We start from the raw sequence: 22,643 nt of genomic DNA on the forward strand, positions 1-22,643 counted from the left end.
TTGAATTGAAGGTCATATGCAGAAGCCGCAGAAGTCTGCATTTAAATTGTGCTGCATAGCGCCGCTCTGCATCAGTTTGAGGTACAACATGAATTAAACGAACGCGTTTAGATGTCGCGTTTCCCCCCTTCAAAATACTCACATGGTGAGGTCGTCAAGACTGTCATGTTTGATGTGATCTTTCACTAATGTTGGGTGGACGCCATACCATAGAAGGAGTCATGCCCAAATGGCAAATGGACAAGAATACCACCTCAGGTCATGACCTCAGGACAGGTGGACACCTACACAAATGCTATACCCAAAATATCAACAAGAAAGCATATGCAAATGAACACCAACACACACACACACACACACACATACTCACACATACAGAAACAGACACACTGCTCAAAAGCCTTTTCAGATGCATTCCATTATTTTTTAGCAGACACTATGAGTTGTTAGATCATTTGGTGATATCCTCTTTGATTTTCAATTATGTTACAACAAAACAGGGACAACTATAGGAACAGTGGCATTTAAGAAGCAAGAAGAAAGGCGCACACTTTGCCAAACATAATTTGAGTATTATACCTTAGTAAATACTGAAAACCAAATATTGCCTAATGATATGACCATTTGTGTGTGTTTCAGACCACATTCCATTTTGATGTAGACAGTTAAATGTACTGGCTAATTGCACATTTTCTTTTATACTGTTGATGACAATGGCAAGAGTGAAATCATTCAAGACAGAGCAGAGAGAGAGGAAAGTAATTCAATGTAGACATAGATGTTTTAAAAGGTGTTTTACCCCCCTCTAGTGGTGGTTTGTCTGATTGGCTGATTACTGCATGGTGTGCCAGATCGTCCAAATGACGTCTGTATGTGTCCTCGAGCACAAGGTCATTCAGATACATGCTGGCTAAGACATTCAGAGAAGCTCATGCAGTTACGCTTTATAAAAGCTTTGCATCTAGGTGAAAAGTATGTTCACCTTCTGACATTTCTCCTTTGTCTTCATCTGAATTGCAATGATGTATTTTAGTCATGACATCATTATGTGATTCTGTAGCCTACCTTTTGACTATCCATATATTTAAAAAGAAAATGTACAAATACACACATTGCATGTCATTGCCAAAAAAAAGAATCTAAAGAAGAAACAATGAAAAACAGTGAAAGTTTTTCTTAGACACTCAAATGAGCGTAAGTGTGTGTGCACACTTCAATTCAGTTAATCTTCACTGCTTCGGCACCTGCTCTTAATGTCACTATTAACTTAAATAATATACGCAACAATAAAGACATAATGGTCATAGCAGGTTTACATTTGTCCTAAATTGATCTCAACATACTAATTCACTTAACACTGTTAAATCCATTTTATTGTCCCTGGCATACATTTAGGCAAATATGAGGGATTGCTCCCTGAAGGCACGTGTAAGCTAATTATACTCCATATTCCATACAGCTCATTGCTCTAAAAAGAGTTATCTGTGCAATTCAATGTCCTTTCAGAGTATATGGAGTCAGGTTACAAGTTAATGGTTCACTGACAGACAGAGATCACTCATCATTTGAAATATATGGTCATACATGATCTTTTACAATATAGAATATGCTATACATGAGGTGTTCATCAATACAATCTTTGTGGTGCATTGTAAGTGGAGTCTCAAAGGGATGGGTCTTCATACATATACCCTTGAAGATTAATTATAAAAAAAAAAATGGAATAACAACAGCAACTCACTGCAATGTAATAGCAACGTAATAGATAATAGATTGCAAAAATAGTTGCTTCTCAAAGGAATTATAAAACAGTTTTTTTTCTCAGAACAGTTATGATGTCTTTGGTTCTAGGTTCTTTTATTGAATTTATTTGCATTTGCTGACCCTGAAATACAGATAGTTACACAAAGAAGGATGCCCCAACCAAACAATCAACATGCATAATACATAACAAAATTCATATACAGGCACACATCAGTTTGGCTTTGGTGCAAAAAAAATAATGACATTCTTTTAAAAGATCAATCTAAGATCCAAACACATATTTTGAGACACACAAGACTTCCAAGTGGCTATCTAGTTGTGCCAAATAGTATAGAGCCAAAGTGGCTACCCAGCAGCAGTGGTGTCTCTTTGTTCATGTTTACATATATGTTCAGGCATTGGGCAGGCTTTTATCCACAGCAACTTACAAAACGTGTTGTAAATGTAATACTGTATCTTAACAACGACAAAAACTCATGATAAGTATAAATTATAAAAAAAACCATTGCACTTTAAAACTATTGTTAACATCCAAATGTCTTCTATTTCAGATAATATATAAATGAAATATCCCCTCCCCTAGTTAGTGCTACATGTCTTGTGTGAGCTCTGGGCAAAGCACTTCTCCTAGAGGGTGCTGGGGGAACTGTTCAGACTGGGTGCTTTAGAGAGGAGTTTCCATCTCTATAATTGAAAATACATGCAATATGTGACTAAGGCATTTTCCAAATGCTATCAACATTATTATATTATTGTGATTGTTTGAGGTGCAATGTCACACAATTTGCTAATCTTGTCTTTAAAAAAAGCTTCCTGTACCTACAATTGACCTTGACATATTAGGAAATGTTGCTAGTCATGTGGATAATCATTTTTAGCATCTATATTAACTGTGGCCTGTAAAAAATGAGCATTAGCATTAGCATTGTAAAGGCACTGGACATTGCAGCTCAAAAAATGTGCTTTGGCAATTTAATCAGTATGAACAAACCAACTTCTCATATAGAATAAGCTATCAGCGTGTAATAGATGCATTGCAAACAGCAGAGCACAGGTAATGAAACCATGCTAGCTAGCTAACTCTTAAATTGTGCTGAACATGCAGCTCAGTGCAGCCATACGGTGAAATCAGATGAAAAAAAGTACATTTTACTCACATCTGCAACATTTTTAAAATTGTATTTTTACTCTGTAAGAGCAGATGCTGAACACAATATATATCCTGCATAGTGTTGCTCTATTTGTCAATGGCCTCAAACCAAAAATGTTAGAGAGGAGTTGGGTCAGCTTGCAGCAGCCATCTTGGCTCTGCAGCACTGCAACCTGAGTCGATCGAGGCACTATTCCTAACTGGATCGGAGTGACAGGATTTCAGGCATAAAATCCACAACATTTTCCCATTTTTTATGTGCACATACAGAAAACAAGACTGCTCGTGAAATCCTGCCCTTCAGTCCAGTCAGAGATGGACAGCATTCTGTGAGGCAAAAAGAACCAGGGGTGTGATTTTATTCTGAGGAGAAGTTCCCATTAGACTTTCCCTTTCATCCCCATCACTATCTATGTCATAGTATCACAGCTCTAATTTTTATTATGAACTCATGCATAACCAAGCACACTTTCAGGAGTTGAATCACTGAACTTCAAGAGGTAAAACAAAGTATCTGCTGTCAGTCACTGATTTTATTTTTCAAGATTATCTGTTAGATTAAAGAAACTTACTGATTTTGAGTGGAAAGGGACATCCTCTCGCATCATGTTACTCAATACTGAATTGATGATTTCCTCATTAATAATTTCCTTATGGGCAGTGGAACAGAGGCACTCGATTCTTATGGCAAACATCAGTAAAGAAACAGTCTTTGAGAACAGTATGTGTGGTTAAGGCTTTGGAGGAGCAGGAGGGGGGTCAGTTGGGGGGCCTACATCCCCGTTAGGATCTTTCTTGTCTGGCTTGGTGGGACTTGTCTTAGGGCTCTTATGTGTAGGCCGCCTGGCTCGCCTCTTCTTTGGCTTCCGTGGCACAGGGATGGCGTTGGGCAGGGTGGTGTCGACCAGAGAGTCCAAATGAACCTTCCCGCTCACCGCGTCAGAGGACTCATCGATGAACGCCAGATTTTCCCAATCCAGACTTGGGCAGATCACTGGCGGTTGGTTCTCCTTCTCTACATCTCCGTTGGGCACGCGCTCTGTCTCCGTTGCTGCCGAGCCACTCTCCGTCCCAGACTCAGACTCATCGGAGGAATAGGAGGAAAAGGAAGAGCCCGACTCGCTGTGAGGCTGCTGCCCATTCTCTCGGGGTTTCCCATCCTCCCCTGTTCCGGCAGTGGCAGACCCACTGTGGCCGTGGCTGCGATGGCCGCGCCGTCGTCTGCGCCTGGAACGCTTGAACGGGTCGTCCATGTTCGGCATGCGGAAGTCCATGTTCATGTTTGGCATGTTGGGCATATTGGGCATGTTCGGCATGTCCAAGGCTGCAGCTCTTGCTCTGAGCTCCTCCATCTAGAAAGAGACCAGTGCAAGACAGGATAAACGATAGAGAGAAGTGAAAAGAACAGAAGAGAAGAGAAGAAAGCTCACCTCAGCTCTAGTCTTCTTGAAAAACACCCGCAGCCAATTCGCAATCATGGCAAGGATGGAAGCGAAGTAGGCCAAGCCAACGAGGATCCAAAACCACACTAGAGGCTTGTACCAGTGGTCACTCCCCTCAAACCCTGAATCACCTGGAAAAATAAATATAGCACAGAAGTGTGAAAAAGGAACTTGCCAAACTGCTATTAGAGGTGGTTATTCTAGACATGTTGTAAGTCGGCCTCTAGGGGGAGATGTACTTATGTACTTATAAATAATTCAGACAGCAAATGAAATGACGACTGATGATCTGGGCACAGTCTTACTGTAGGGCATACAACTTGATTATTGAAAAAAAAGAAAAGATTGGTGTGGTGTTAAAGATAGTTCAGATGTAGAGTAGGTGTTTGTTTTGCTTGGAGGTCAGATAATGTGGCTGTATGATCAATATGTAACACTTTGCTGTTGGTCATTAACCTTTGGACAGAGGTTCTTGTCATTTGTTATGAAATAACTGACACATTTTACCTGCAACATAGTCTCCAAAGCCCACAGTTGTGAGTGTGATGACCACATAATAAGCTGAATCAAGTAGCGTCCACTTTTCCACTTCCTGAAACACCAGGATGGGTACAGCAACAAAGAGGGCCAACCCAAGCAGGATGGACAGCACTGCTGTGATGATGCGGACTATAGTTGGGCTCACCTTCCATTTCTTCAAGTGGCATCATTTGGAAACAAAAATGGATACATTTTAATTATTTGTATTAATATTTCCAAATGAGAAGATGGCTGGTAATATCATTTTGTTGGTTTTCTCGAAAATAATTTCAAAGTTTTACTGACGTAAAGACATAATGAGAGAATGTGTAATATATTACCAAGAAAAGCATCTCTACTTTGGCAACAGCATTTCTCAGTGCAGTCCCAAGGTGATCACCAACACCAGCCAGGAGAATACCAAACATGGGAATCCCCACCAGAGCATAGAAAATACAGAAGAGTTTTCCTCCATCTGTTTTTGGGGAGATGTTCCCATACCCTAGAGACGGATAACACTTACTGTTATTAACATAATTGCAGACAAAAATAAAGTGCAGAGCTATGGTAGCCAGCGAGGGACACACACACACCAATGGTTGTGATGATGGTGCCAGAGAAGAAGAGGGCGCTGGCTATATCCCAGCTGCTGGTAAAGGTGCCGTTGACAGTCGGATCTGCACCACCCCCAAGGGCATCTGCCACCTCCTGCAAACAGAGAGTGGGAGGATAAGAGAAAAACAAGTATATATATATATATATATATTTTTTTTTTTTTTTTATATATTGAAATAAAGAATAGATTAAGTGTGAAACAAAAAATCATACTTCGAAGCTGAAGTGAATGGGGATTTTTGCAAAAAAATTGAATGCTTTTAGACCTAATACAATTATGATATACTGTATATTTGACAGTAAATAGTTGAGACTGGATCAGGTTCCTTATGTGTTTTTTGGTACATCTGTCTGAAGTGCTTTTATGTATTTGTTAACCATTTAGAGAAATGTATATCTATAAGAAAAGGATGAAGAATATAATCTGATCATATTTGTTTGCTTATTTGTCTTGCTGTCAGTTACACAATCTTTAAGTCCAGAAGCATTTTCATTTTTTGTCAACAATGACTTGTTGACTGCACATACTGCAACTAGTCATTATTATTTTTGTAAATATTTTATTATTGCTGGGTTTGGTTAAAGGCCACTTCATTTTTAGGTTAAAGAATTTCCAATCCACTCACTGAAGAAAGGAAGAAAACCAAAAGAATGGTGACTAAAATGCTATAGCAGACTCTTAAAGCAACACCAAAGAGTTTTTTGTACCTTAAAATAATGTTTCCAAAATTGTTTCCGTGGTTCATCAACTCGTAACAGGGTGAACGGCACTTCTGCATTCGCTTCGCGGCACTCTATCGGCTATAACCGCACTATGTAAGTTTGCCAGATCGGGTAGCAGGCTTGTAGTTCGATGGAATGAGACATAAGAAACTACACATTTGACTTGCATGATGTCGCAATACTTAATACTTTCATAAAATCGTGCAACATATTCTACCTTGCCTACGGACATCTTTACTTGCAAAGCCGTTGCTGGATAAACAAATAGCGTGCGTGCAACAGAGGAAAAGTTCTTTGGTGTTGCTTTAAGTCAACCAAAAGCACTTTTAAGTTTACTGTAGAATCTTTTAAGAGGACTTTTCTTGGGGTCTGTGTGAGTGCTCCTCGATAGGTTAAAATCATGGACATACTTTTGTTTCTTATACTCAAGAAAAGAGAAGCCAGTCTGCAGGGACAGTGTAATCTGCTGCCATCACATGCTCCCTAGAGCTCCCACAAGAAGAGGGGGTTAGTACATCAGTCAGTTTGCGCAAGAATCATATTCATTAATGGTGCAGTCCTCAATACTGGTGAGATGTAGTTCATATTTATATTTAGTTCACTTTTATAAAAAACAACCTAAGAGAACAACTGCAGGGACAATCCCACTGGAGCAACTCGGGGTTAAATGCCTTGCACAACAGTGGCAGCTGGAAATCAAACCCACAGTGGAAGTTTTGGCCTCCGCCCGAATAAGCATGGCTCAATCTGAACCATTTTTTTAAGTTTGGACTGTGAACACTGGATTTTTTTTTTTTTTTGCACACACTGGACAGACAGCTAGCAGAACACAAGGAGAATTTCACTAAACTCTACGAAAAGTGTAATGTATAATAATCAAGGAAGTTTAAGACACCTTTAAGTTTAAGTCATTGTTGGCTCAACAAAGCCACAGAGGACTGAGAGATAACTAAAGACGGACAGCCCATAGTCACTGCGACATGGCTGTAGGATGTCTCTGTCTTCTTACCTCAATGAGTGCTTGCAGGACCTCCGGGGAAATGCATGAGTAGTTGTTGAGGTATGCCTCCCGCGTTCTCTGGAGCTTGGCGTAGTTGTCCTCCTCGAAGGGCACCTCAAGAGCGCGGAACACCAGGGCCCCCAGCACCAGGTAGAGCAGCACCCCAGTGAAGATGGTCAGGAGGGTTGAGCAGCGCATGCTGTTGCCTCCACTCAGCCCTAGGCCCCCCTGTTTCCTGCCTCCCCCACTGCCGGTGCTGCTCCGTTCGGCGCCCCAGCTGCAAGACCAAAGTCAGCCATTAGGGGGCACCCCTACCAACCCATGTAGCCATTTCAATGTGTAACCCCACTACCACCACACCACACAGCACAGTAGCAGTAGGCAAAAAGGGCTTTTAATCAAAGTCAGAATCAAATGTTTGTTTTGGTTCCTGTTTGTTCCACTGGGATCACGTTTTCCGGGCTTGAAATTACACTTTGCTATCCAAAGATTCCGCCCATGCTCGGCATTACACAGCGTTCTAAAGTCATTCCATTCCAGTGATAGTTCCATACCTTTCCTGGTCTCTCTCTTCCTCCTCCTTCCTTCTCTTCCAGTTTTTCTTGTTGCGGTGACTAAGAATGGAGTCTCGCGATCCGTAACTACGAGGGAGCCCTCCCTCCTCACAGTCTGAGAGTTGTGTCACTGAGGATACAGACACTTTTTTGTCTTTCCTGTCTTAAAACTACATACACAGTGACTTGTGATTTTATAGTTACATAAACATTTCATAACCATTGTGGGATGACATCAATGAGTAAAGAAATTGTGTATCATCACCATTTGATGTGATGATACCTTGCAAACACAAATAAGCCCCAAGGCCTAAAAAAAAAACATTAAAGGGCTTTCATCTCTAACCCCAGGGCGAATTTCAATTTGTGAAATTGTTCTCACAACCAGAGCCTCACACGATTACACTTTAGTAGCTGTGACACTAATGTTGTTTGCACATTGTAATGACCCATGCGTACAGGTAACGAGTGAACGCTCAGCAGTTTGTTATCACCGCAGGGAGACACTCCTTTGTACGTTCATGTGCCATAGCAGGAAGGGAATACACCTGTCATTGTATCCATATGGTGCATACAGAGGGAGCATAAAAGAGGGGGAAATGAGTGGAAGGTAATATATACTGCTCAAAAAAATTAAGGGAACACTTAGGTTTTCCACAATTGTTAAAACACATTTTTTGAAACCTTCCACCCTTTTCTCCATTCTCAAACTACATTCACAGAATGTCTGACAGTTCTTGCAAAATAAAACACTCGCCTCAAAAGTTTTACTTGTGCTCAGAACCAAACAGTGTCAGAGTACCGATCCAGTGTATGATTGAAGTGTTCCCTTATTTTCTTTTGAGCAGTATAGCAAATGAAGGAAAAGTATTGTTGGTTTGGAGTAATTTTAATTGACCAATAGAAAAATCTACACCATGTTCTTTAGTAATTCCCTTAGGGGAGCTGACAGTGAGACACAAAAAGAAAATGCAACAACAAAACGTCGACAGTTGTTTGAAGTAATCTAAAGTAATTTCTCAATATGTTGGCCTCAGTCAAGTGTGACAGTTCTATATCTACAGATACCAGTGCCTTTCCCAGGGGCCACTGCAATAACGTGCCTTGGTTATGAAGCTATGGCATGTGACTGTGCCAATGTAACTTTAGAGGGTGCATGCCATCCCTGAGTTGGAACTCATCTTAGATGTCAATATAAGCCCCATCACAGAGTGCTCCGCATTTGATTTAAAACGTGTGTGTCTGTGTGTGTCTATTTGGTTACTGTTGGTTACTATTACTGTAAGTTGTTTGTGTGCACATGTTTCAAAGCATGTTGCGAGTTTGTGTAGGCCTATTTTAACATTTATGCCCATAGCATTTCTGTAATGGCTATTTAAAGTGAATTGTTTCAAATTATCTCTATCTACTGATGAGTTTTCAGATGAAAAACGTTAAAACTATGTTAACTTCATGTCCAGGTTCCCGCATAGACAACTCATAGATAGATAGATAGATAGATAGATAGATACATTATTGATCCCCAGGGGAAATTCAAGAATCAACTGTCAACCACAGTTTTAAATTAAAACAATGTCCTTTGTCGTGTTACTTTAAACACAGTAAAAATTGAGATAAAAAAAAGTTACATAAACCTTCTGACGGCAGAGCTAATCTATCAAGACACAGTCTACCTGTATTCTATATGTACCTAAACATTTCTACTTGAAATCAAAATGCGCTGACTGCATTCAAAGACAAAGAAAGTAAGCCTACAGTATTGTCTGGAAATGTTCCCTGAAGCTCCATGACTAATTTCACAAAGAATGTAGTAGTCCGGTGGCGTCTCCCTACCTCAGAATCAGTGGAGTAAATGGTCCAGCAAATCCAGTTGGTAACTGCAGAGATCCTCACAGACCGCCACCACTAACAGTCGGGGAGTATGGATGAGTGAGCAAGAGAGTGTGTGTGTGTGTGAGAGTGTGTGTGTGTGTGTGTGTGTGTGTGTGTGTGCGCGCATGCATGCCACAGACGATTGGGGTGTGAGTGTGTCAGAGGAAAGCTTCGCTATTGCTGAGTGTCGGGAATAAGAAGATAGTGAATCAAACTGACCCCATGTGGATTCTGTGTGTGTCTGTGAAAGTGTATGTGTATCCAAACCTGTGAGTGAGAGTGCCTGTGATTGTGTGTGCACAAACATGCGTGGTGGTGCCTGTGTGTGTGTGTGTGTGTATGCATGTGGCTGAGTGTGTGTGTGTATGAACAGAGCATATGGGATGAAGAAGGAGGGAGACTGTTAAACGGAAAGACAAGGGGAGGCTGGGGAAAGAGGGAGGGGCCGATGCAGATATTTGGAGGCAGGAGTCCGCTTGTTGCTCTCCCACAGCGCTTGCCTCCTCTCGCCTCCATCTCCTGCCTCGGCGAGGTCCGCTTCTCTCCCTGCAGCGGCTCAGCTTTGGGTACACACATGTAATATTCAAAAGGCTAAAAATAGGGGCTCTAAACAGTCTCAGCTGAGCCCCTTAAACTTGTGTCTTGTCTGAATGAACATCCCTGTCTGGGAGCGAGCGTTCTTCTAGTAACTGCCTTCCAAGGAAATAACTTTGCTTAACATTTCATTATATCGTCTGTGTAAGGTATTTGCATGAGGTGTGTATAGCTTTTCTGCTGTTTATTGAGTGTGCCTTCACCACCAAGCTAATGATATTTTAGTGGTCTTGTTGTATGAAGACATGTGGAGCATTCTTGCAACTCAAACCTACTACCACACCCTTTCTGAGCTGGCTCAGTGCATAAATATTTATCCTGAGCCCCTTGCCATGTTTCACCACACTATCGTTCCCTCCCTGCCTTTCATTTTTTATCCTCCCCCTCTCCCTCTCTCTCTCTCTCTTTCTCTCTCTTTCTCTCTCCCTCTCCCTTCTGTCTCTCTCTGTGTCTCTAGCTCCCCCGTCCCTCTGTATCTGGGTTGCACCCTGTAAAAGGCTCTCGGTGACTGGTGCCGTGCATTGCTTCTGACAGGTTTATGCGGACGGTGCTGACGAGAACCGCTGCCGACGCTGCGCTGGCTAGGCAGTGAGTGGTCAGCTCAGCTCAGCGGCGCTCGGAGAGCAGTGCCAGGAGGGTTGTGCTGAGACTGCTGAGACGACTGCTACTGCTGCTGCTGCTGCTGCTGCTACTGCTGCATGACTGAGGAGTGGGAGAGGAAAGGTGTGTGTATGTGTGTGTGTGGGTGTATGTGGGTGTATGTGGGTGTGTGTGTGTGTGTGTGTTGGTTGAGCACAGATACCGTTACACTGATCTCAGGGGAATCCAATGATCACCCTGACTCACCCCCTTAAATGAAATCGTTACCTGGTTAATGTGCTCTTGCTCTCTCTCCCTCTTCTGTTCCCTCTCTCTCCCTTTCTCTCTTCTCTTTCTCTCTCCCTCTTCTGTTCTCTCTCTCTCCCTCTTCTGTTCCCTCTCTCTCCCTCTTCTGTTCCCTCTCTCTCCCTTTCTCTCTTCTCTTTCTCTCTCCCTCTTCTGTTCCCTCTCTCTCCCTCTTCTGTTCCCTCTCTCTCCCTCTTCTGTTCCCTCTCTCTCCCTTTCTCTCTTCTCTTTCTCTCTCCCTCTTCTGTTCCCTCTCTCTCCCTCTTCTGTTCCCTCTCTCTCCCTCTTCTGTTCCCTCTCTCTCCCTTTCTCTCTTCTCTTTCACACACTCTGTCCCTGTCATCTCACTTCCATGTACACCTCTCTCTCTTTTATTGGTTCTCTCTAGAGCAGGACCGATATGGGATTTTAAAGACCAATACCAATTTCGATAGCTGAGGATTTCAAAAACCGATAAACTATCAAATTTATGGTAAAATCATCAACATTAGTACATTAGTACTTAGGACTTATGTTTGCATGTTGTTGCCCTGCCACTCTGGCACATTCCGTCAAAGTCAAAGTTCAACCATGTTCAACTGGCTACGGCGCACTGTAAATCATACGGTAGCTATTTGCGTTAAGCCCAGCAGCAAGCACAATACAAATCTCAACTTGGCAGCAAGTGCAGCACATGCTGGTTCCTATCTGTAAGCCCCTTATGTGTGACTGTAGAGAATGCGTCATTTTTTTATCATCACTTCTTATAAGCATCGTTTGCTGTGGAGCACTTGTATTATCGCTAGTTATAAGCATCGTTTGCTGTGGAGCACTTGTATTATCGCTAGTTATAAGCATCGTTTGCTGTGGAGCACATCGTTTGCTGGCCCCTCTCCCCCCTTGGGACCCTGGTAATCAGTCCCACTTTTACCCCCAGTTCAACGGCCCTGTGTGTTCCTCTTCAGGTTTGTTGTCAACAAATAATAATAGCTGATCTGCTGACTTGCATCTCTCATGTTTGTGTCTGTAACCTGTTGGTTTTTAATGACGAATGAGTAACAACTATGCAACTATTGGCAAACTTTTACATAGCCTCCTTCTAGCCATCAGTTAGCTCATGTCATGTTTGCGTGTCAACACTGCTCACCAGAAATGAACATTGCATGACGCTCCTCTGCGATCCAAGACAGGTTCTCTTCAAGTTGTTTGGATTTTCAATATTGTTTTTTCAATATTTATTTTAACTAATCAAATAGCAAACATCCTGACTTACATCCTCATATGCACATCTCATTTCCAAATAATAGCCTACAGACATGACACAAGTTATTCTCCTTTAAGTGAAAGGCACCTAATTAGACTTACACACCACTAATACAATGTAATCATGACATTAGGTGTTAAAAAAGTTTATAAATATTAAATATTTAAATGACAAAATATTTTAGGCTACTTGTAGTTATCCACTACACTCCACTTGTAGTTATCCAACTAATATGTATGTATGTATATGTATATATATATATCAGGGTAGGAATTTCACGGCGGCCACGACGGCCATGGCCGTCGTAGCCCCTTGTGTTGGCGTGAGGCCCCTTTGAAAATCAGAGGTTTACAGGCCACGGTGGCCTTGGTGCCCCCTTCTTTCAATATTCTGCTTTGCGTCCTACTAATAGCGATTTTTATTTAGCCTGTGGCCTGTCAAAATAATCTTAGCATTCACAGCGCAAATTAATTTAGTCATTTACGCAGTGGAGAAAGTGGCAGCGCAAGAAAGAAAGTGCGTCCAAGTTCACCCATTCTTCTCAGTTGAACTACTCGCGAAGTAGCCTATTCATCACACAGACATCACACGTATCACATGAAAGAGCTTTTTCTCAGCTTTTAAACGATGTTAGCCGATAATTGCTGTGTTGAACGGTTCGCGAGAAAAGTAAATAATATAATTCAATTTAATCATACATTCTACTGAAGGTTTTGCGTCCCATGATCTCCATACCCATTCATCTCGGTGTAATACTTTACGAACCCGTCTTTTAACACATGACAACCCATATATCAGAATAAACAGGAGACCTTACCGAACACAAAGGTGTAAAGCAGTCCCCTGTACAGTTAGCCGTTCCAGAGTAATCCAGTTTTGAATTTGCAGTAAAGTTCGACATACATGGATGTCTCCAAATTTGGGCTTTAAGTTTTACAATGTGTTTAAATTGTTACACATGATTTCATAACGGGCCAAATACAAAATAAATGTTACAAATATCGCCTATATATTGATAAATCAGAGGACAGCTGACTAAGAGTTTGTAAAAGTAGCCTTAATGATCACAAAATGCTAAGCATGCATCTAGGCTATTTGAGTTTCTTAAAGCTGAGCTGTGCTTAAATTGTTCAATACATGATTTCATAACAGGCCAAATATAAAATAAATGTTATATATAGCCTAGATATCTGTAAATATTAGATAGTCAGATGATTTACAGTTCTATGTAATATGTCATGTTTTCATTTCATGTTTTTGTAATGTTTCATACAGTGATGCAGGTCTACTGCAGTGAATAGGCTAAATACAACTTTGATCATTTTTATAGCCTACTACTAATAGTTAACTTTGGCCTTGGTGCCCTGACATGTGGCCTTTGTGCCCCCCACCAAATATGCCCAACTGAAGGCCAAGTGGCCTTGCCCCCAGAATGGTGAAATTCCAAGTCTGATATATATATATATATATATATATATATATATATATATATATATATATATATATATATATATATATATATATACACACCACACACACACACACACAGCACTGGAAAAAAATTAAGAGACCGCTGCACATTTTTCTGATGTCATCTTACGGTTGCTGAGTGACACTTACATTTATAATGAGTATACTATAGACCCTTTCAACAATAAAAACAAAAACAATGCTTGAACGTTCTATTTGGGCCCCAATCTACTTCCTCTGCATTAAGATAACATATGGAATGTTAAAAAGGAAATCTTGTGGGGCCAACTATGATGCTGATAATGGAACTCTCTTGAAAGGGTCTATATAGTATATAAGATTGTAGTGTTACAATGTAATAGAGGAAATCACAAAGAAAATAGATAGGCTTCCTGCATGACCCATTCCGAATGTGTTGTCTGTGATATAATAAATACAACACATTGGGAATGGCAAGAAATTTGGCAATACTACTTTCACACAAGACACAAGTGATGGCACCCCTGTTTATGTCAGATTTGGACAGGTCTAGAAATACAGTGCTAAATAATGTAAATACAATGTCTGGAAGTAGTGTATCTGTGTTTGTGCATGTGTGTATATGTGACTCATTTGTAGGATACTGTAGTGTTGATGATACCCAGCTTGTTCTGACATTAACAGGTTATCGGATTCTTGTAGGTTACCGCTCTGTAGTTCTTCTGTGGTAGTATGGTTTTTATGCTCCTTAATCACATTAAAGATGACAGGTTTCACATATCTCCAAGTAATTGTGCTGATTTGACACTGACTACCATAGACTATAATGGAAAATTGGTTTCTTTGTATACAGTATATGAGAGGGTTGGGTCTTACCTCCAGGTCTTATGAAATCTAAAAATAAACCAAATCAATATTTCATGAAATAGGCAATAGGTTCCTTGTAAATGTATTACTTTTACTTTTACTAGTAATTACAATGGTATTTCAGTGCACTTAACTTCTAACTTTTGGGAGTTGATCAAAACAGTTCTCTTTTGGCTGTATAATAACAATGAGATATTCTGTAGACTACTGATTATCAGTTTGTCGCATGTTTAGACCTTGTATATGTGTTGCACAACACATGTTGCACTTGGCGATCACGGTGGGGATTGATATGGTAGTGGACCATGATGGTCATAGAAGAAGTGAAGGAGCAGTACCCCCCAATTATGGTGGGGTAATCCGCACTCTGCTGTGGAGCACTTCTCAAACAGGTGGACCGATGCCCACAAAGGAGGACACTACCCAGGTCCAGACAGGGCTTGACATTTGTACAAATGGTCACCCTAGAAAAAACAATGGCATTAGGTAATGGTCAGAAAATGAATGAAATGACAGTCGAAAGTTATAGTGCTGTTGTTAAGTTACTCTGTATAACTGTGTTTATATTTCACAAATACACCAACAATCAAGTTAGTCTCCACCACTCAACCAGTGCTAACATTATCTTACTGTTGAATGTAATGTTAATACTGGAAATTGAGAAATTTAGATAAATGATCAGTATTTGGCTTTCCTTTACTTCATTTTAAAATAATTATCGGTTAGATAGATAGATAAACAGTTAGATAAATAGATCAGCAAATAGCTAATATCGGCCGATGATATGGTCACACCGATTTATCAGCTCTAGTTCTCTCACTTTCAAATGGTCTACACTCTTTCGCTCTGCCTCTTATTCTATCATTCTCTTATTCACTCTTTCTTTTGGTCTCTCTCTTCCTCTCACTCTTTCTCCAAGCCTTTTGGGTTAGATAGACATGATTAGACATGCAATGCAGCTACAGACCTGATCCCAGTACACGATTAACACCCCATGCCCTGGACTGAACAGCTGTATGGTTAATACACGTCTGGGCACTGACTGCATCAACTGTGCTACATTATTTAACATCAATATTGGTACACTGCTGTGCCTGCAGAACAGAGCCCTGGATGAAAATGAAAAATCCTCCCGACTGCTGCAGCTGCATATATCTGTGTGCATTCCACTTTTTACAGTGCACTTCAATTTTATCCAGAGTGAATATTAATAGTTGAAATGAAAAGATGCAGTATTTTGATAGAGAGCACAACGAAGCTGCACAAAACAGAGAAAGTTGATATATTTATGAAGTTAGAAAATGTCCTATATTGCAGCTATACAAATGACGAATGGTTCTGGCAATGCAAGTTGGGGGGGTTTATAGTTGTTTTGACGCTTTGAGTTGTTGAATTTCCTTCTCCATAACCCATAGTCCCAGCTTACTGGTTAACATTTGTACGTGACCTCAGCAGATTGAAAATAATGTCACTGCAGGGTCATGTCCTAAATACAAGTCTGCCATGCTGCCCTTTAAAAACTATGTATGCATCTTAACAACTCTGCAGACAAGCAGCAATCACACTGAATTGTTTGCTGGTTACCATAGGAAAAGCTAAGATGCAAACTGTTAATGTGTGAATATACAAATGGAAAATGTAAACACAGACGGACCACTGAGAACTGTTGGAAAAGTATCAACAGAAGTCTGTCTAATATCAGAAGAGGTAGAGAGAGCAGAAACCAAAGTGAGAGCTGCTGTGCTTTGTGTTGTAAGCCTGTAAGATCTACTCCTCCACCCCATTAAAAAGGTGATAATTCAGGGGGTAAATAATGTGCCCCCATGATGAAGCCGTGGCTAAGTATAAATGGGCTGTGCTGCCCGCTGCTGAGAAGGGGACATGTGAGTGGAACATGCCCTGCCGTAGCTGTAAATTAGACAGGTGCACATGCCGTCTATCTGGCCGCTCCTTCAGATGTCTCCTGCATGTCGCTCTCATTAGATTGTTTGTTTGTTTACTCATGGGACAGAGGAAACCAGTGTGACACAGCCAAGTCAAATGGAGATGGAATATGAAACACTGCATGTGAAAAAGTGTCAAGTGCATTATCCGGAAAGAACTCTTCCTGTCTGACTGTCTGTGCCCAGTTTAATTTACTGATGCATCTCTCCCTTTTTTTGTGCTGGTCTGTTGCCAAGCCACTACTCATTTTAATAAGCCTTGCCAATCTTGGACAGGTAAGCTATAGCTTTCTGCTCTCCATTTGTCAAAGTCAGCATTTTCTGTCGGCTGGTAAATAGAGTTAATGAGGTTAAAGAAGGATGTAACACATGTACACGATGCAGTGTACACATGTCCAGGCAGCCGTGATAGATCATGACACAGACACACTAGGTGAGACCAGTTGGCTTAATTTCTCAATTTCTCTCATCTCTCATGACATATATCAGATGAAACAGGATCTATACCGTATCTATATCAGTCTATGAAGTCAGTTGGAAGTATGGATTTTGGATGTTTTTAAAAAAAATAAATTAAAAAAAAAAACATTTTTATCTTGCTAGACTTCGTCATTGATTAAACTTCAATTTCCAGTGAAGTTTCTCTATGATCTGAGGAGACATTTGTTTGTAAAAGGAATTTGGAGATTAACATAATAGGTCGAAAAAGAGGCGGTATTGTGGGTGTACTCATACATTTGCACTACATTGTTTTATATGCTGTAGGATAGGTCCTCTCTCTCTGAGGAACAGGGTTAGTGACAGACATGTTGTGTTTACATGGCATATGTGATTGTGTGAGTTGGCAGGGTGTGCTTTTTTGGGGTGTTTAATTGTCTCTTTCTAGATATGGGATCGCTTAAGGGCCACTGGATATCAGTGCCCAACAGTAAAATCAGGAATGCACATGGAATGCACTTATCTGCAAATAGATGTGGTCCCTCACAACAAACCCTGCCCAGTCATTCAACAACAAAGCAAGCTCATCTGTGGGATACAATGTAACAACGTTCTTGATGCTGCTTTAAAGCTCCAAAGCTATCTAAAACAACTGCACTGGGAACGTGTGGCTTTACAGGGTCAAGTGCTGGTGTGCCAACGAACTTAGCAGTCCCCAAATGACCTACCCCTGGGCTGAGGCTTTGCCAACAAGAGCCATTTTCCCTCCATAACACCTCTGCCATTTTATGGTGTCAAAGCCACACTGAATTGAGATTGTTCAGAGGGCAAAGTGGGCACTATGTGTGGCCTGCATAATGACAGGCAATTAATCACAGCAGACGCTGCTATTCTATATTTTGCCAAAGAAGAACAGGGACGTGATGCAATGCCAATCGCAGACTGTATGAAGGCCCAGAATATTGACAGCTCTGCCTTACAGTGGGACACAGACTCTCAGCAAACAAACACTTCTCTCCCAAATAGCTGCGGAGTTAAGGTGGTGTGGGTTCTGGTCTGAACACCCCCCCCCCCCTTGAGTCTGCTGGTGTCTGGGCTTGGTTGCTGGCTACGCCTGTGTCTTGCTCCGGCAGCCTGGCATGGCCGAGCAGCAGTGCATGATTTGTTTTGTAGTTGTACATTTATTCCCTCACTCTGCGCCATCAGTGCAATTTCGTGAGAGCTTCCCCTCCGGATCACATGGCTCCCAAATCCTGAGTCGGGGCCAAACGCTATGAAATAGGAGTCTTACAACTGAACTCAGACAGAGCGCAGTTAATCCAGGTCACTGACTGGGCACGGTGACAGATGCAAACTGGAGATATGCAACAGCATGATTCTCAGGGTCATAAAAGCAAAAGAGATTATTTTAAAAGGAAAAATAAGAAATAGACACAAACACCTATGAATATGTCAGCAAACCACAAAGAGGACAAAGGAAAATCAACACAGAAATTAAATTAGATTAAATGTTTTGTTAAAAATCATCCTGTTAATATTGAGGAGAAGGATATAGACATAGAAGTTATCTCTTCAGTTGCAAGTCTGCAGTCATGAGCAGAATATCAATCAATGGCACATGATGATTCTACACAGCAACTAAACTGCCGCAGTCCAAAACAGGCTGTTGTGAGTTTTTAGCTCCTTAAGTCCTTGGATGATTTTCAGATATGATCATTCAAAGCTTGGCCTTTATATGTTTGACAGAACAGTTTCTCTGAAGAAATCAGCTGAGTGAATTCTGTTTACCGGATCGTTCTTTTCTGGGTGACATTAATTGATAATTCTAAGAAGATTGATACTGCAACAGAAAGGCAAGCCAATATTGGAGCCATTAATGGATGTGTTTGTTAATGCAGTTTCTCCATATCCTAACAAGGAGTGAGCCTCTTTGTTAACCATTGTGTATAATCTGTTGCATTATAACCCATGTATGTTTTCTGCTTTTTCAAAAGCCACATGCTAGTTTCAAGAGAAACAAATTTCAGGTTAAGATGTTCCCACATGTTTGCTTTATCATCAGACTGTAGAAAATAATCACTGTAGTGTCAGTATTGCCTGATGTTGAAAATAACTACCTTAGCAAGTTTATATGAGCACTGCTTCTGTTAGTCGCACAACTCGATGAAGTGTAAAATTATTTTGAAAGCACCATTAAAGTCTGACTGAACAGAAATAAATTACATTGTCTCACAAATCATATGATTAAAGCTAATGGATGAGTGCTTAAATAAATATATATATATATATATATATATACAGTATATCATATCTGCTTTCAGATCACTCCTTTAACTGCAATATTAAATCTGTATTCATTGCTCAGTTTACATCACCGATTGAAAAAAAAAAAAAAATCCATCTTAGGTTACAATATTAGAATCATGCAGACCCACCAAACATTCCTGTAAAATGTCTGAGCATTTCCCCTTGACCCTTCCATTTCACTTACTTGTGGTTTTGAAGGTCTGAGTGTTTGTTTGTTGTTTGTTCTGTATTTCCCCTCTTCTGTTCGTAAAGATGTTTTCTGCAGTCCTTACATCCTTATGAGTCAATACAATTTCAGACTGAAAGACCAAAGATGATTTGAGAAGAGAGGCAAGGTGTGAGGAAACAACATGAGTGACGCAATGTTTACCGGTTCAAAAAAAGCTGTAGTCTTCTAAAACATGAAATTGATTGAACTAATGGGTGGAATTACCAGGAACGGTGTGTACAGGAGAGATGCAGGATGTGTCAACAGAGAGGGCTGAGAAACAGGACATGTCCGTGAGAGAAAAAAAAAATCATTGTTGATAACTTCTGTTCCATCAACAGCGCTTTTTCAATTAGGCCTTTTTGATGATGTATGTGTTTCTGGGTCAGGAAATTGATTAGTAAGCAGACGTCTGCAATTTGTCCCGTTTAGTCAAAGACGGGTAGGCCACCGCAAGAGCAAAGAGAAGCTCGGCTCTACAAAACAGCATCTTCTGATAACCAGATAGTATAGTCTGGGTAACTGAAGCACCACTGAAATGCATCTCCAAATTGGAAAGAAAGCGTAAGAAGTTAAAATCTTTGTTATGCTTTTATGTTGCAGGGTTGTTAAAACCTCTTATAGGAGACTTATTGTAGGATCAACACTAATATTAACATTATATGATTTTATGGCATACACATTCCTGTGGTTTGCTCATACCAAACTATGGTATCATGTAGATCACACATACTTACATTTTGATCTATGCAGAGTTGCACAGATATCACATTAAACAACCGCAAGTTTCCGCAAGTACTGAGCTGGTGCACGTAGGACTGAGGTTCACCTCAACCCAGTTTGCTTGTGTAGAGAGAGGGAGAAGCAGGGCTGTTTCCCCTAAGGCTTTGCACTAAGCAGACTAAAACACTCACCTGCAAGTAGCAGCTTCCACTTCTGATCAATACAGAAGACTACGCTCTTACATTTCACATTAATCTAATCCAAACCACTTCCAGTAGCTTTTAAGGAGACTTCGAGAAATACAGTGAATAATGGGCTTTAGAATTGGCTGATGTTATCCATGTAACAACTCTGATAAGTGTTTCAGGAACAAAATTAAAGTTGTTAAAACTGTGTTAAAAATGAGCAGGAACAAGAACAGTCAGGCGATTGCAGAACCTTTACAGTGACTGTAGCCTTTATCCGCTACACATATTAATGTTGTTCTCCTCCTTGCTGCATTATAGCTTATTATTATATGGAAGAGCCAACAATGTGCTTTTATCTTTCCCAAAATCCCAAACAGAAATGATGAAAAAAGCATGTCTAGTTGAATGTGTAGTGAACAATAACACAAAATACATCTTACCGCTCCAATCACTATAATATCTGGACCAATAATATATATAATATATGATAATATAATAATAAGAATATGTCCAATAATACTCCAATATGCCTGGAATTACAAATAAAAGTGTAAATAATGCTTTTTTACTTTAAAATATTGTCAAAAGTTGTAAATATTCCTAGAGTATCTTAGTGCTATGTAATCCTATGGTAATCCTATGATATCATTCAGTTGAATGGGCATAACTAGGTTCCATATTTGCATGCTGTTGCCAGATGGCAACAATTATATTTTGCCAATTTCCAAAAATCTCATTATATATAAACTTGTTTTAATGATAAATTGTTCATGTTTACATAGTCCAGATAGTGTTTCAATGTTTCAAAGAAATACATATAGGTAATGCCTAATTCTGAATTTTGGCTATCCAAAGGTAGGTGGTGGTGGTCACAGAGGTACCTCTCTGTAGAAATGTAAAGTACTAACAACATATCCTAGTCATGTGATCTAACAATTATTTTTTCATACCAAAATTAAAGTCCCCTTATTCACTTTTAAATAGTAAAATATAGGTTTGTGTTGCTACCAATTAAAAAACACTAAGATATTGTGTCCATATGGCAACACCATGCAGTAGAGGGCTAAAGGTTAAAATTTACATCATGTGGTCAGATATGTGGTGACCCACCTTGCTTCAAATAAATGATACCAATACTTTTTAAGTCATGTAAGATCACACACACACAGAGAGAGAGAGAGAGAGAGAGAGAGAGAGAGAGAGAGAGAGAGATGGACTTGATTACAATACCAATCTCCCAGGGTATTGAACTGCAGTCCAGTGACTAAGGTTTTGTACCATCGACTATCTTACATCATCCACTGGTAATCCATGTGATTATTTAGATAAAAATTATGTGTTACCTTTGAACAGATAGAAACATCTTTAAACATCATAATGTAATGCTAATAGTTCATTGCAGATTATGTAATGTTACTTTAAAAGAAACTACCCAATATTCCTTATTCATTTTGCATTCTTTGATGAAGGCCTGTTACTTTCAAACTAAACCAAATGTTGTCTATAACTGTATACAAATATACAACCTTGGAGAAATCCTTCTAATGAATATCATTTTAAAAGTTCAGTTATGTTGTATGTCTGGGTGTGAATATGACTGTCAGTGTGTATGTAATGTGTACAGGGGCCATCTATATTTACAACAGATTACCACTCATCCCCATGCCCTCCCCAAACACATCCAGACACAAGGCAGACAGGGCCAGTTAGCATCTTCAGTGTGAGCTTGGACCGATGTCTGGTTTAGCTGTAAGACCGTACCCTTGTGTTCCATGACAAAGGAAGGGAAAAACTCAAAACAGACTTTACTCTAAGTCCAAGGTGAGGATTCTGCTACATTTGTATATTATGTTCTATTTTACATAGCCGTTGGTGTCCTGTGACTATTATTGAATACAGTATAACACGTTGAGTACAGTGATGATATATGCACTTCAGTGATGAGACTATAATATGCACTCACTTAAAGGGGTTAAGGTTAGAAAGTAGACTTCTAAAGCTACAGAGGCAGTTGTGCTTTTTCTCATAGTTCTTCTGATAGTGTTGCTTTGTTCTTAATAGTATAGTTATTATATCATAAAGGCTATGTCATAACTGGTTACAATTTTGTCATTTCATCAAAAACTCTGGCCGACTCACATGTGGAGTCACTTTTACAT

At 40.2% G+C, this 22,643-nt stretch overlaps 2 protein-coding genes across 8 annotated transcripts in view; one reads left to right on the top strand and one right to left on the bottom strand.

Annotated features, from left to right (window-relative positions):
• Positions 1-22,643, top strand: part of LOC121709714 (protein RD3) — a 31,560-nt gene that overhangs the window by 6,662 nt on the left and 2,255 nt on the right. For 3 of the 6 annotated variants that reach the window (XM_042093310.1, XM_042093309.1, XM_042093314.1), the window contains exons 3-4: positions 10,768-10,956; positions 22,131-22,305. The gene's annotated coding sequence lies outside the window, so the exon portion shown is untranslated. Of the gene's footprint in view, positions 1-10,767; positions 10,957-22,108; positions 22,306-22,643 lie in introns of all 6 variants that reach the window. The other 3 variants (XM_042093312.1, XM_042093313.1, XM_042093311.1) reach the window with 3 other exon arrangements.
• On the bottom strand, positions 1,352-9,983 carry LOC121709711 (potassium channel subfamily K member 4). 2 transcript variants are annotated; one of them, XR_006032016.1, is made up of 9 exons: positions 9,601-9,983; positions 7,768-7,897; positions 7,223-7,490; positions 5,469-5,583; positions 5,217-5,377; positions 4,864-5,050; positions 4,345-4,487; positions 3,487-4,266; positions 1,352-3,241 (listed from the first exon to the last, which is right to left on the bottom strand). XR_006032016.1 is itself a non-coding variant. In XM_042093303.1 (8 exons), the coding sequence occupies exons 3-8, from the start codon at positions 7,409-7,411 to the stop codon at positions 3,646-3,648; spliced, it is 1,416 nt and encodes a 471-aa protein (XP_041949237.1). In that variant the 5' UTR covers positions 7,412-7,490; positions 7,768-7,897; positions 9,601-9,983; the 3' UTR covers positions 1,352-3,645. The 2 variants fall into 2 exon arrangements, 1 of the variants encoding a protein (XP_041949237.1); XM_042093303.1 differs by having other exon boundaries at positions 1,352-4,266.

The sequence above is a fragment of the Alosa sapidissima genome, chromosome 5, assembly GCF_018492685.1.
Source record: "Alosa sapidissima isolate fAloSap1 chromosome 5, fAloSap1.pri, whole genome shotgun sequence".
Classification (NCBI taxonomy): domain Eukaryota; kingdom Metazoa; phylum Chordata; class Actinopteri; order Clupeiformes; family Clupeidae; genus Alosa; species Alosa sapidissima.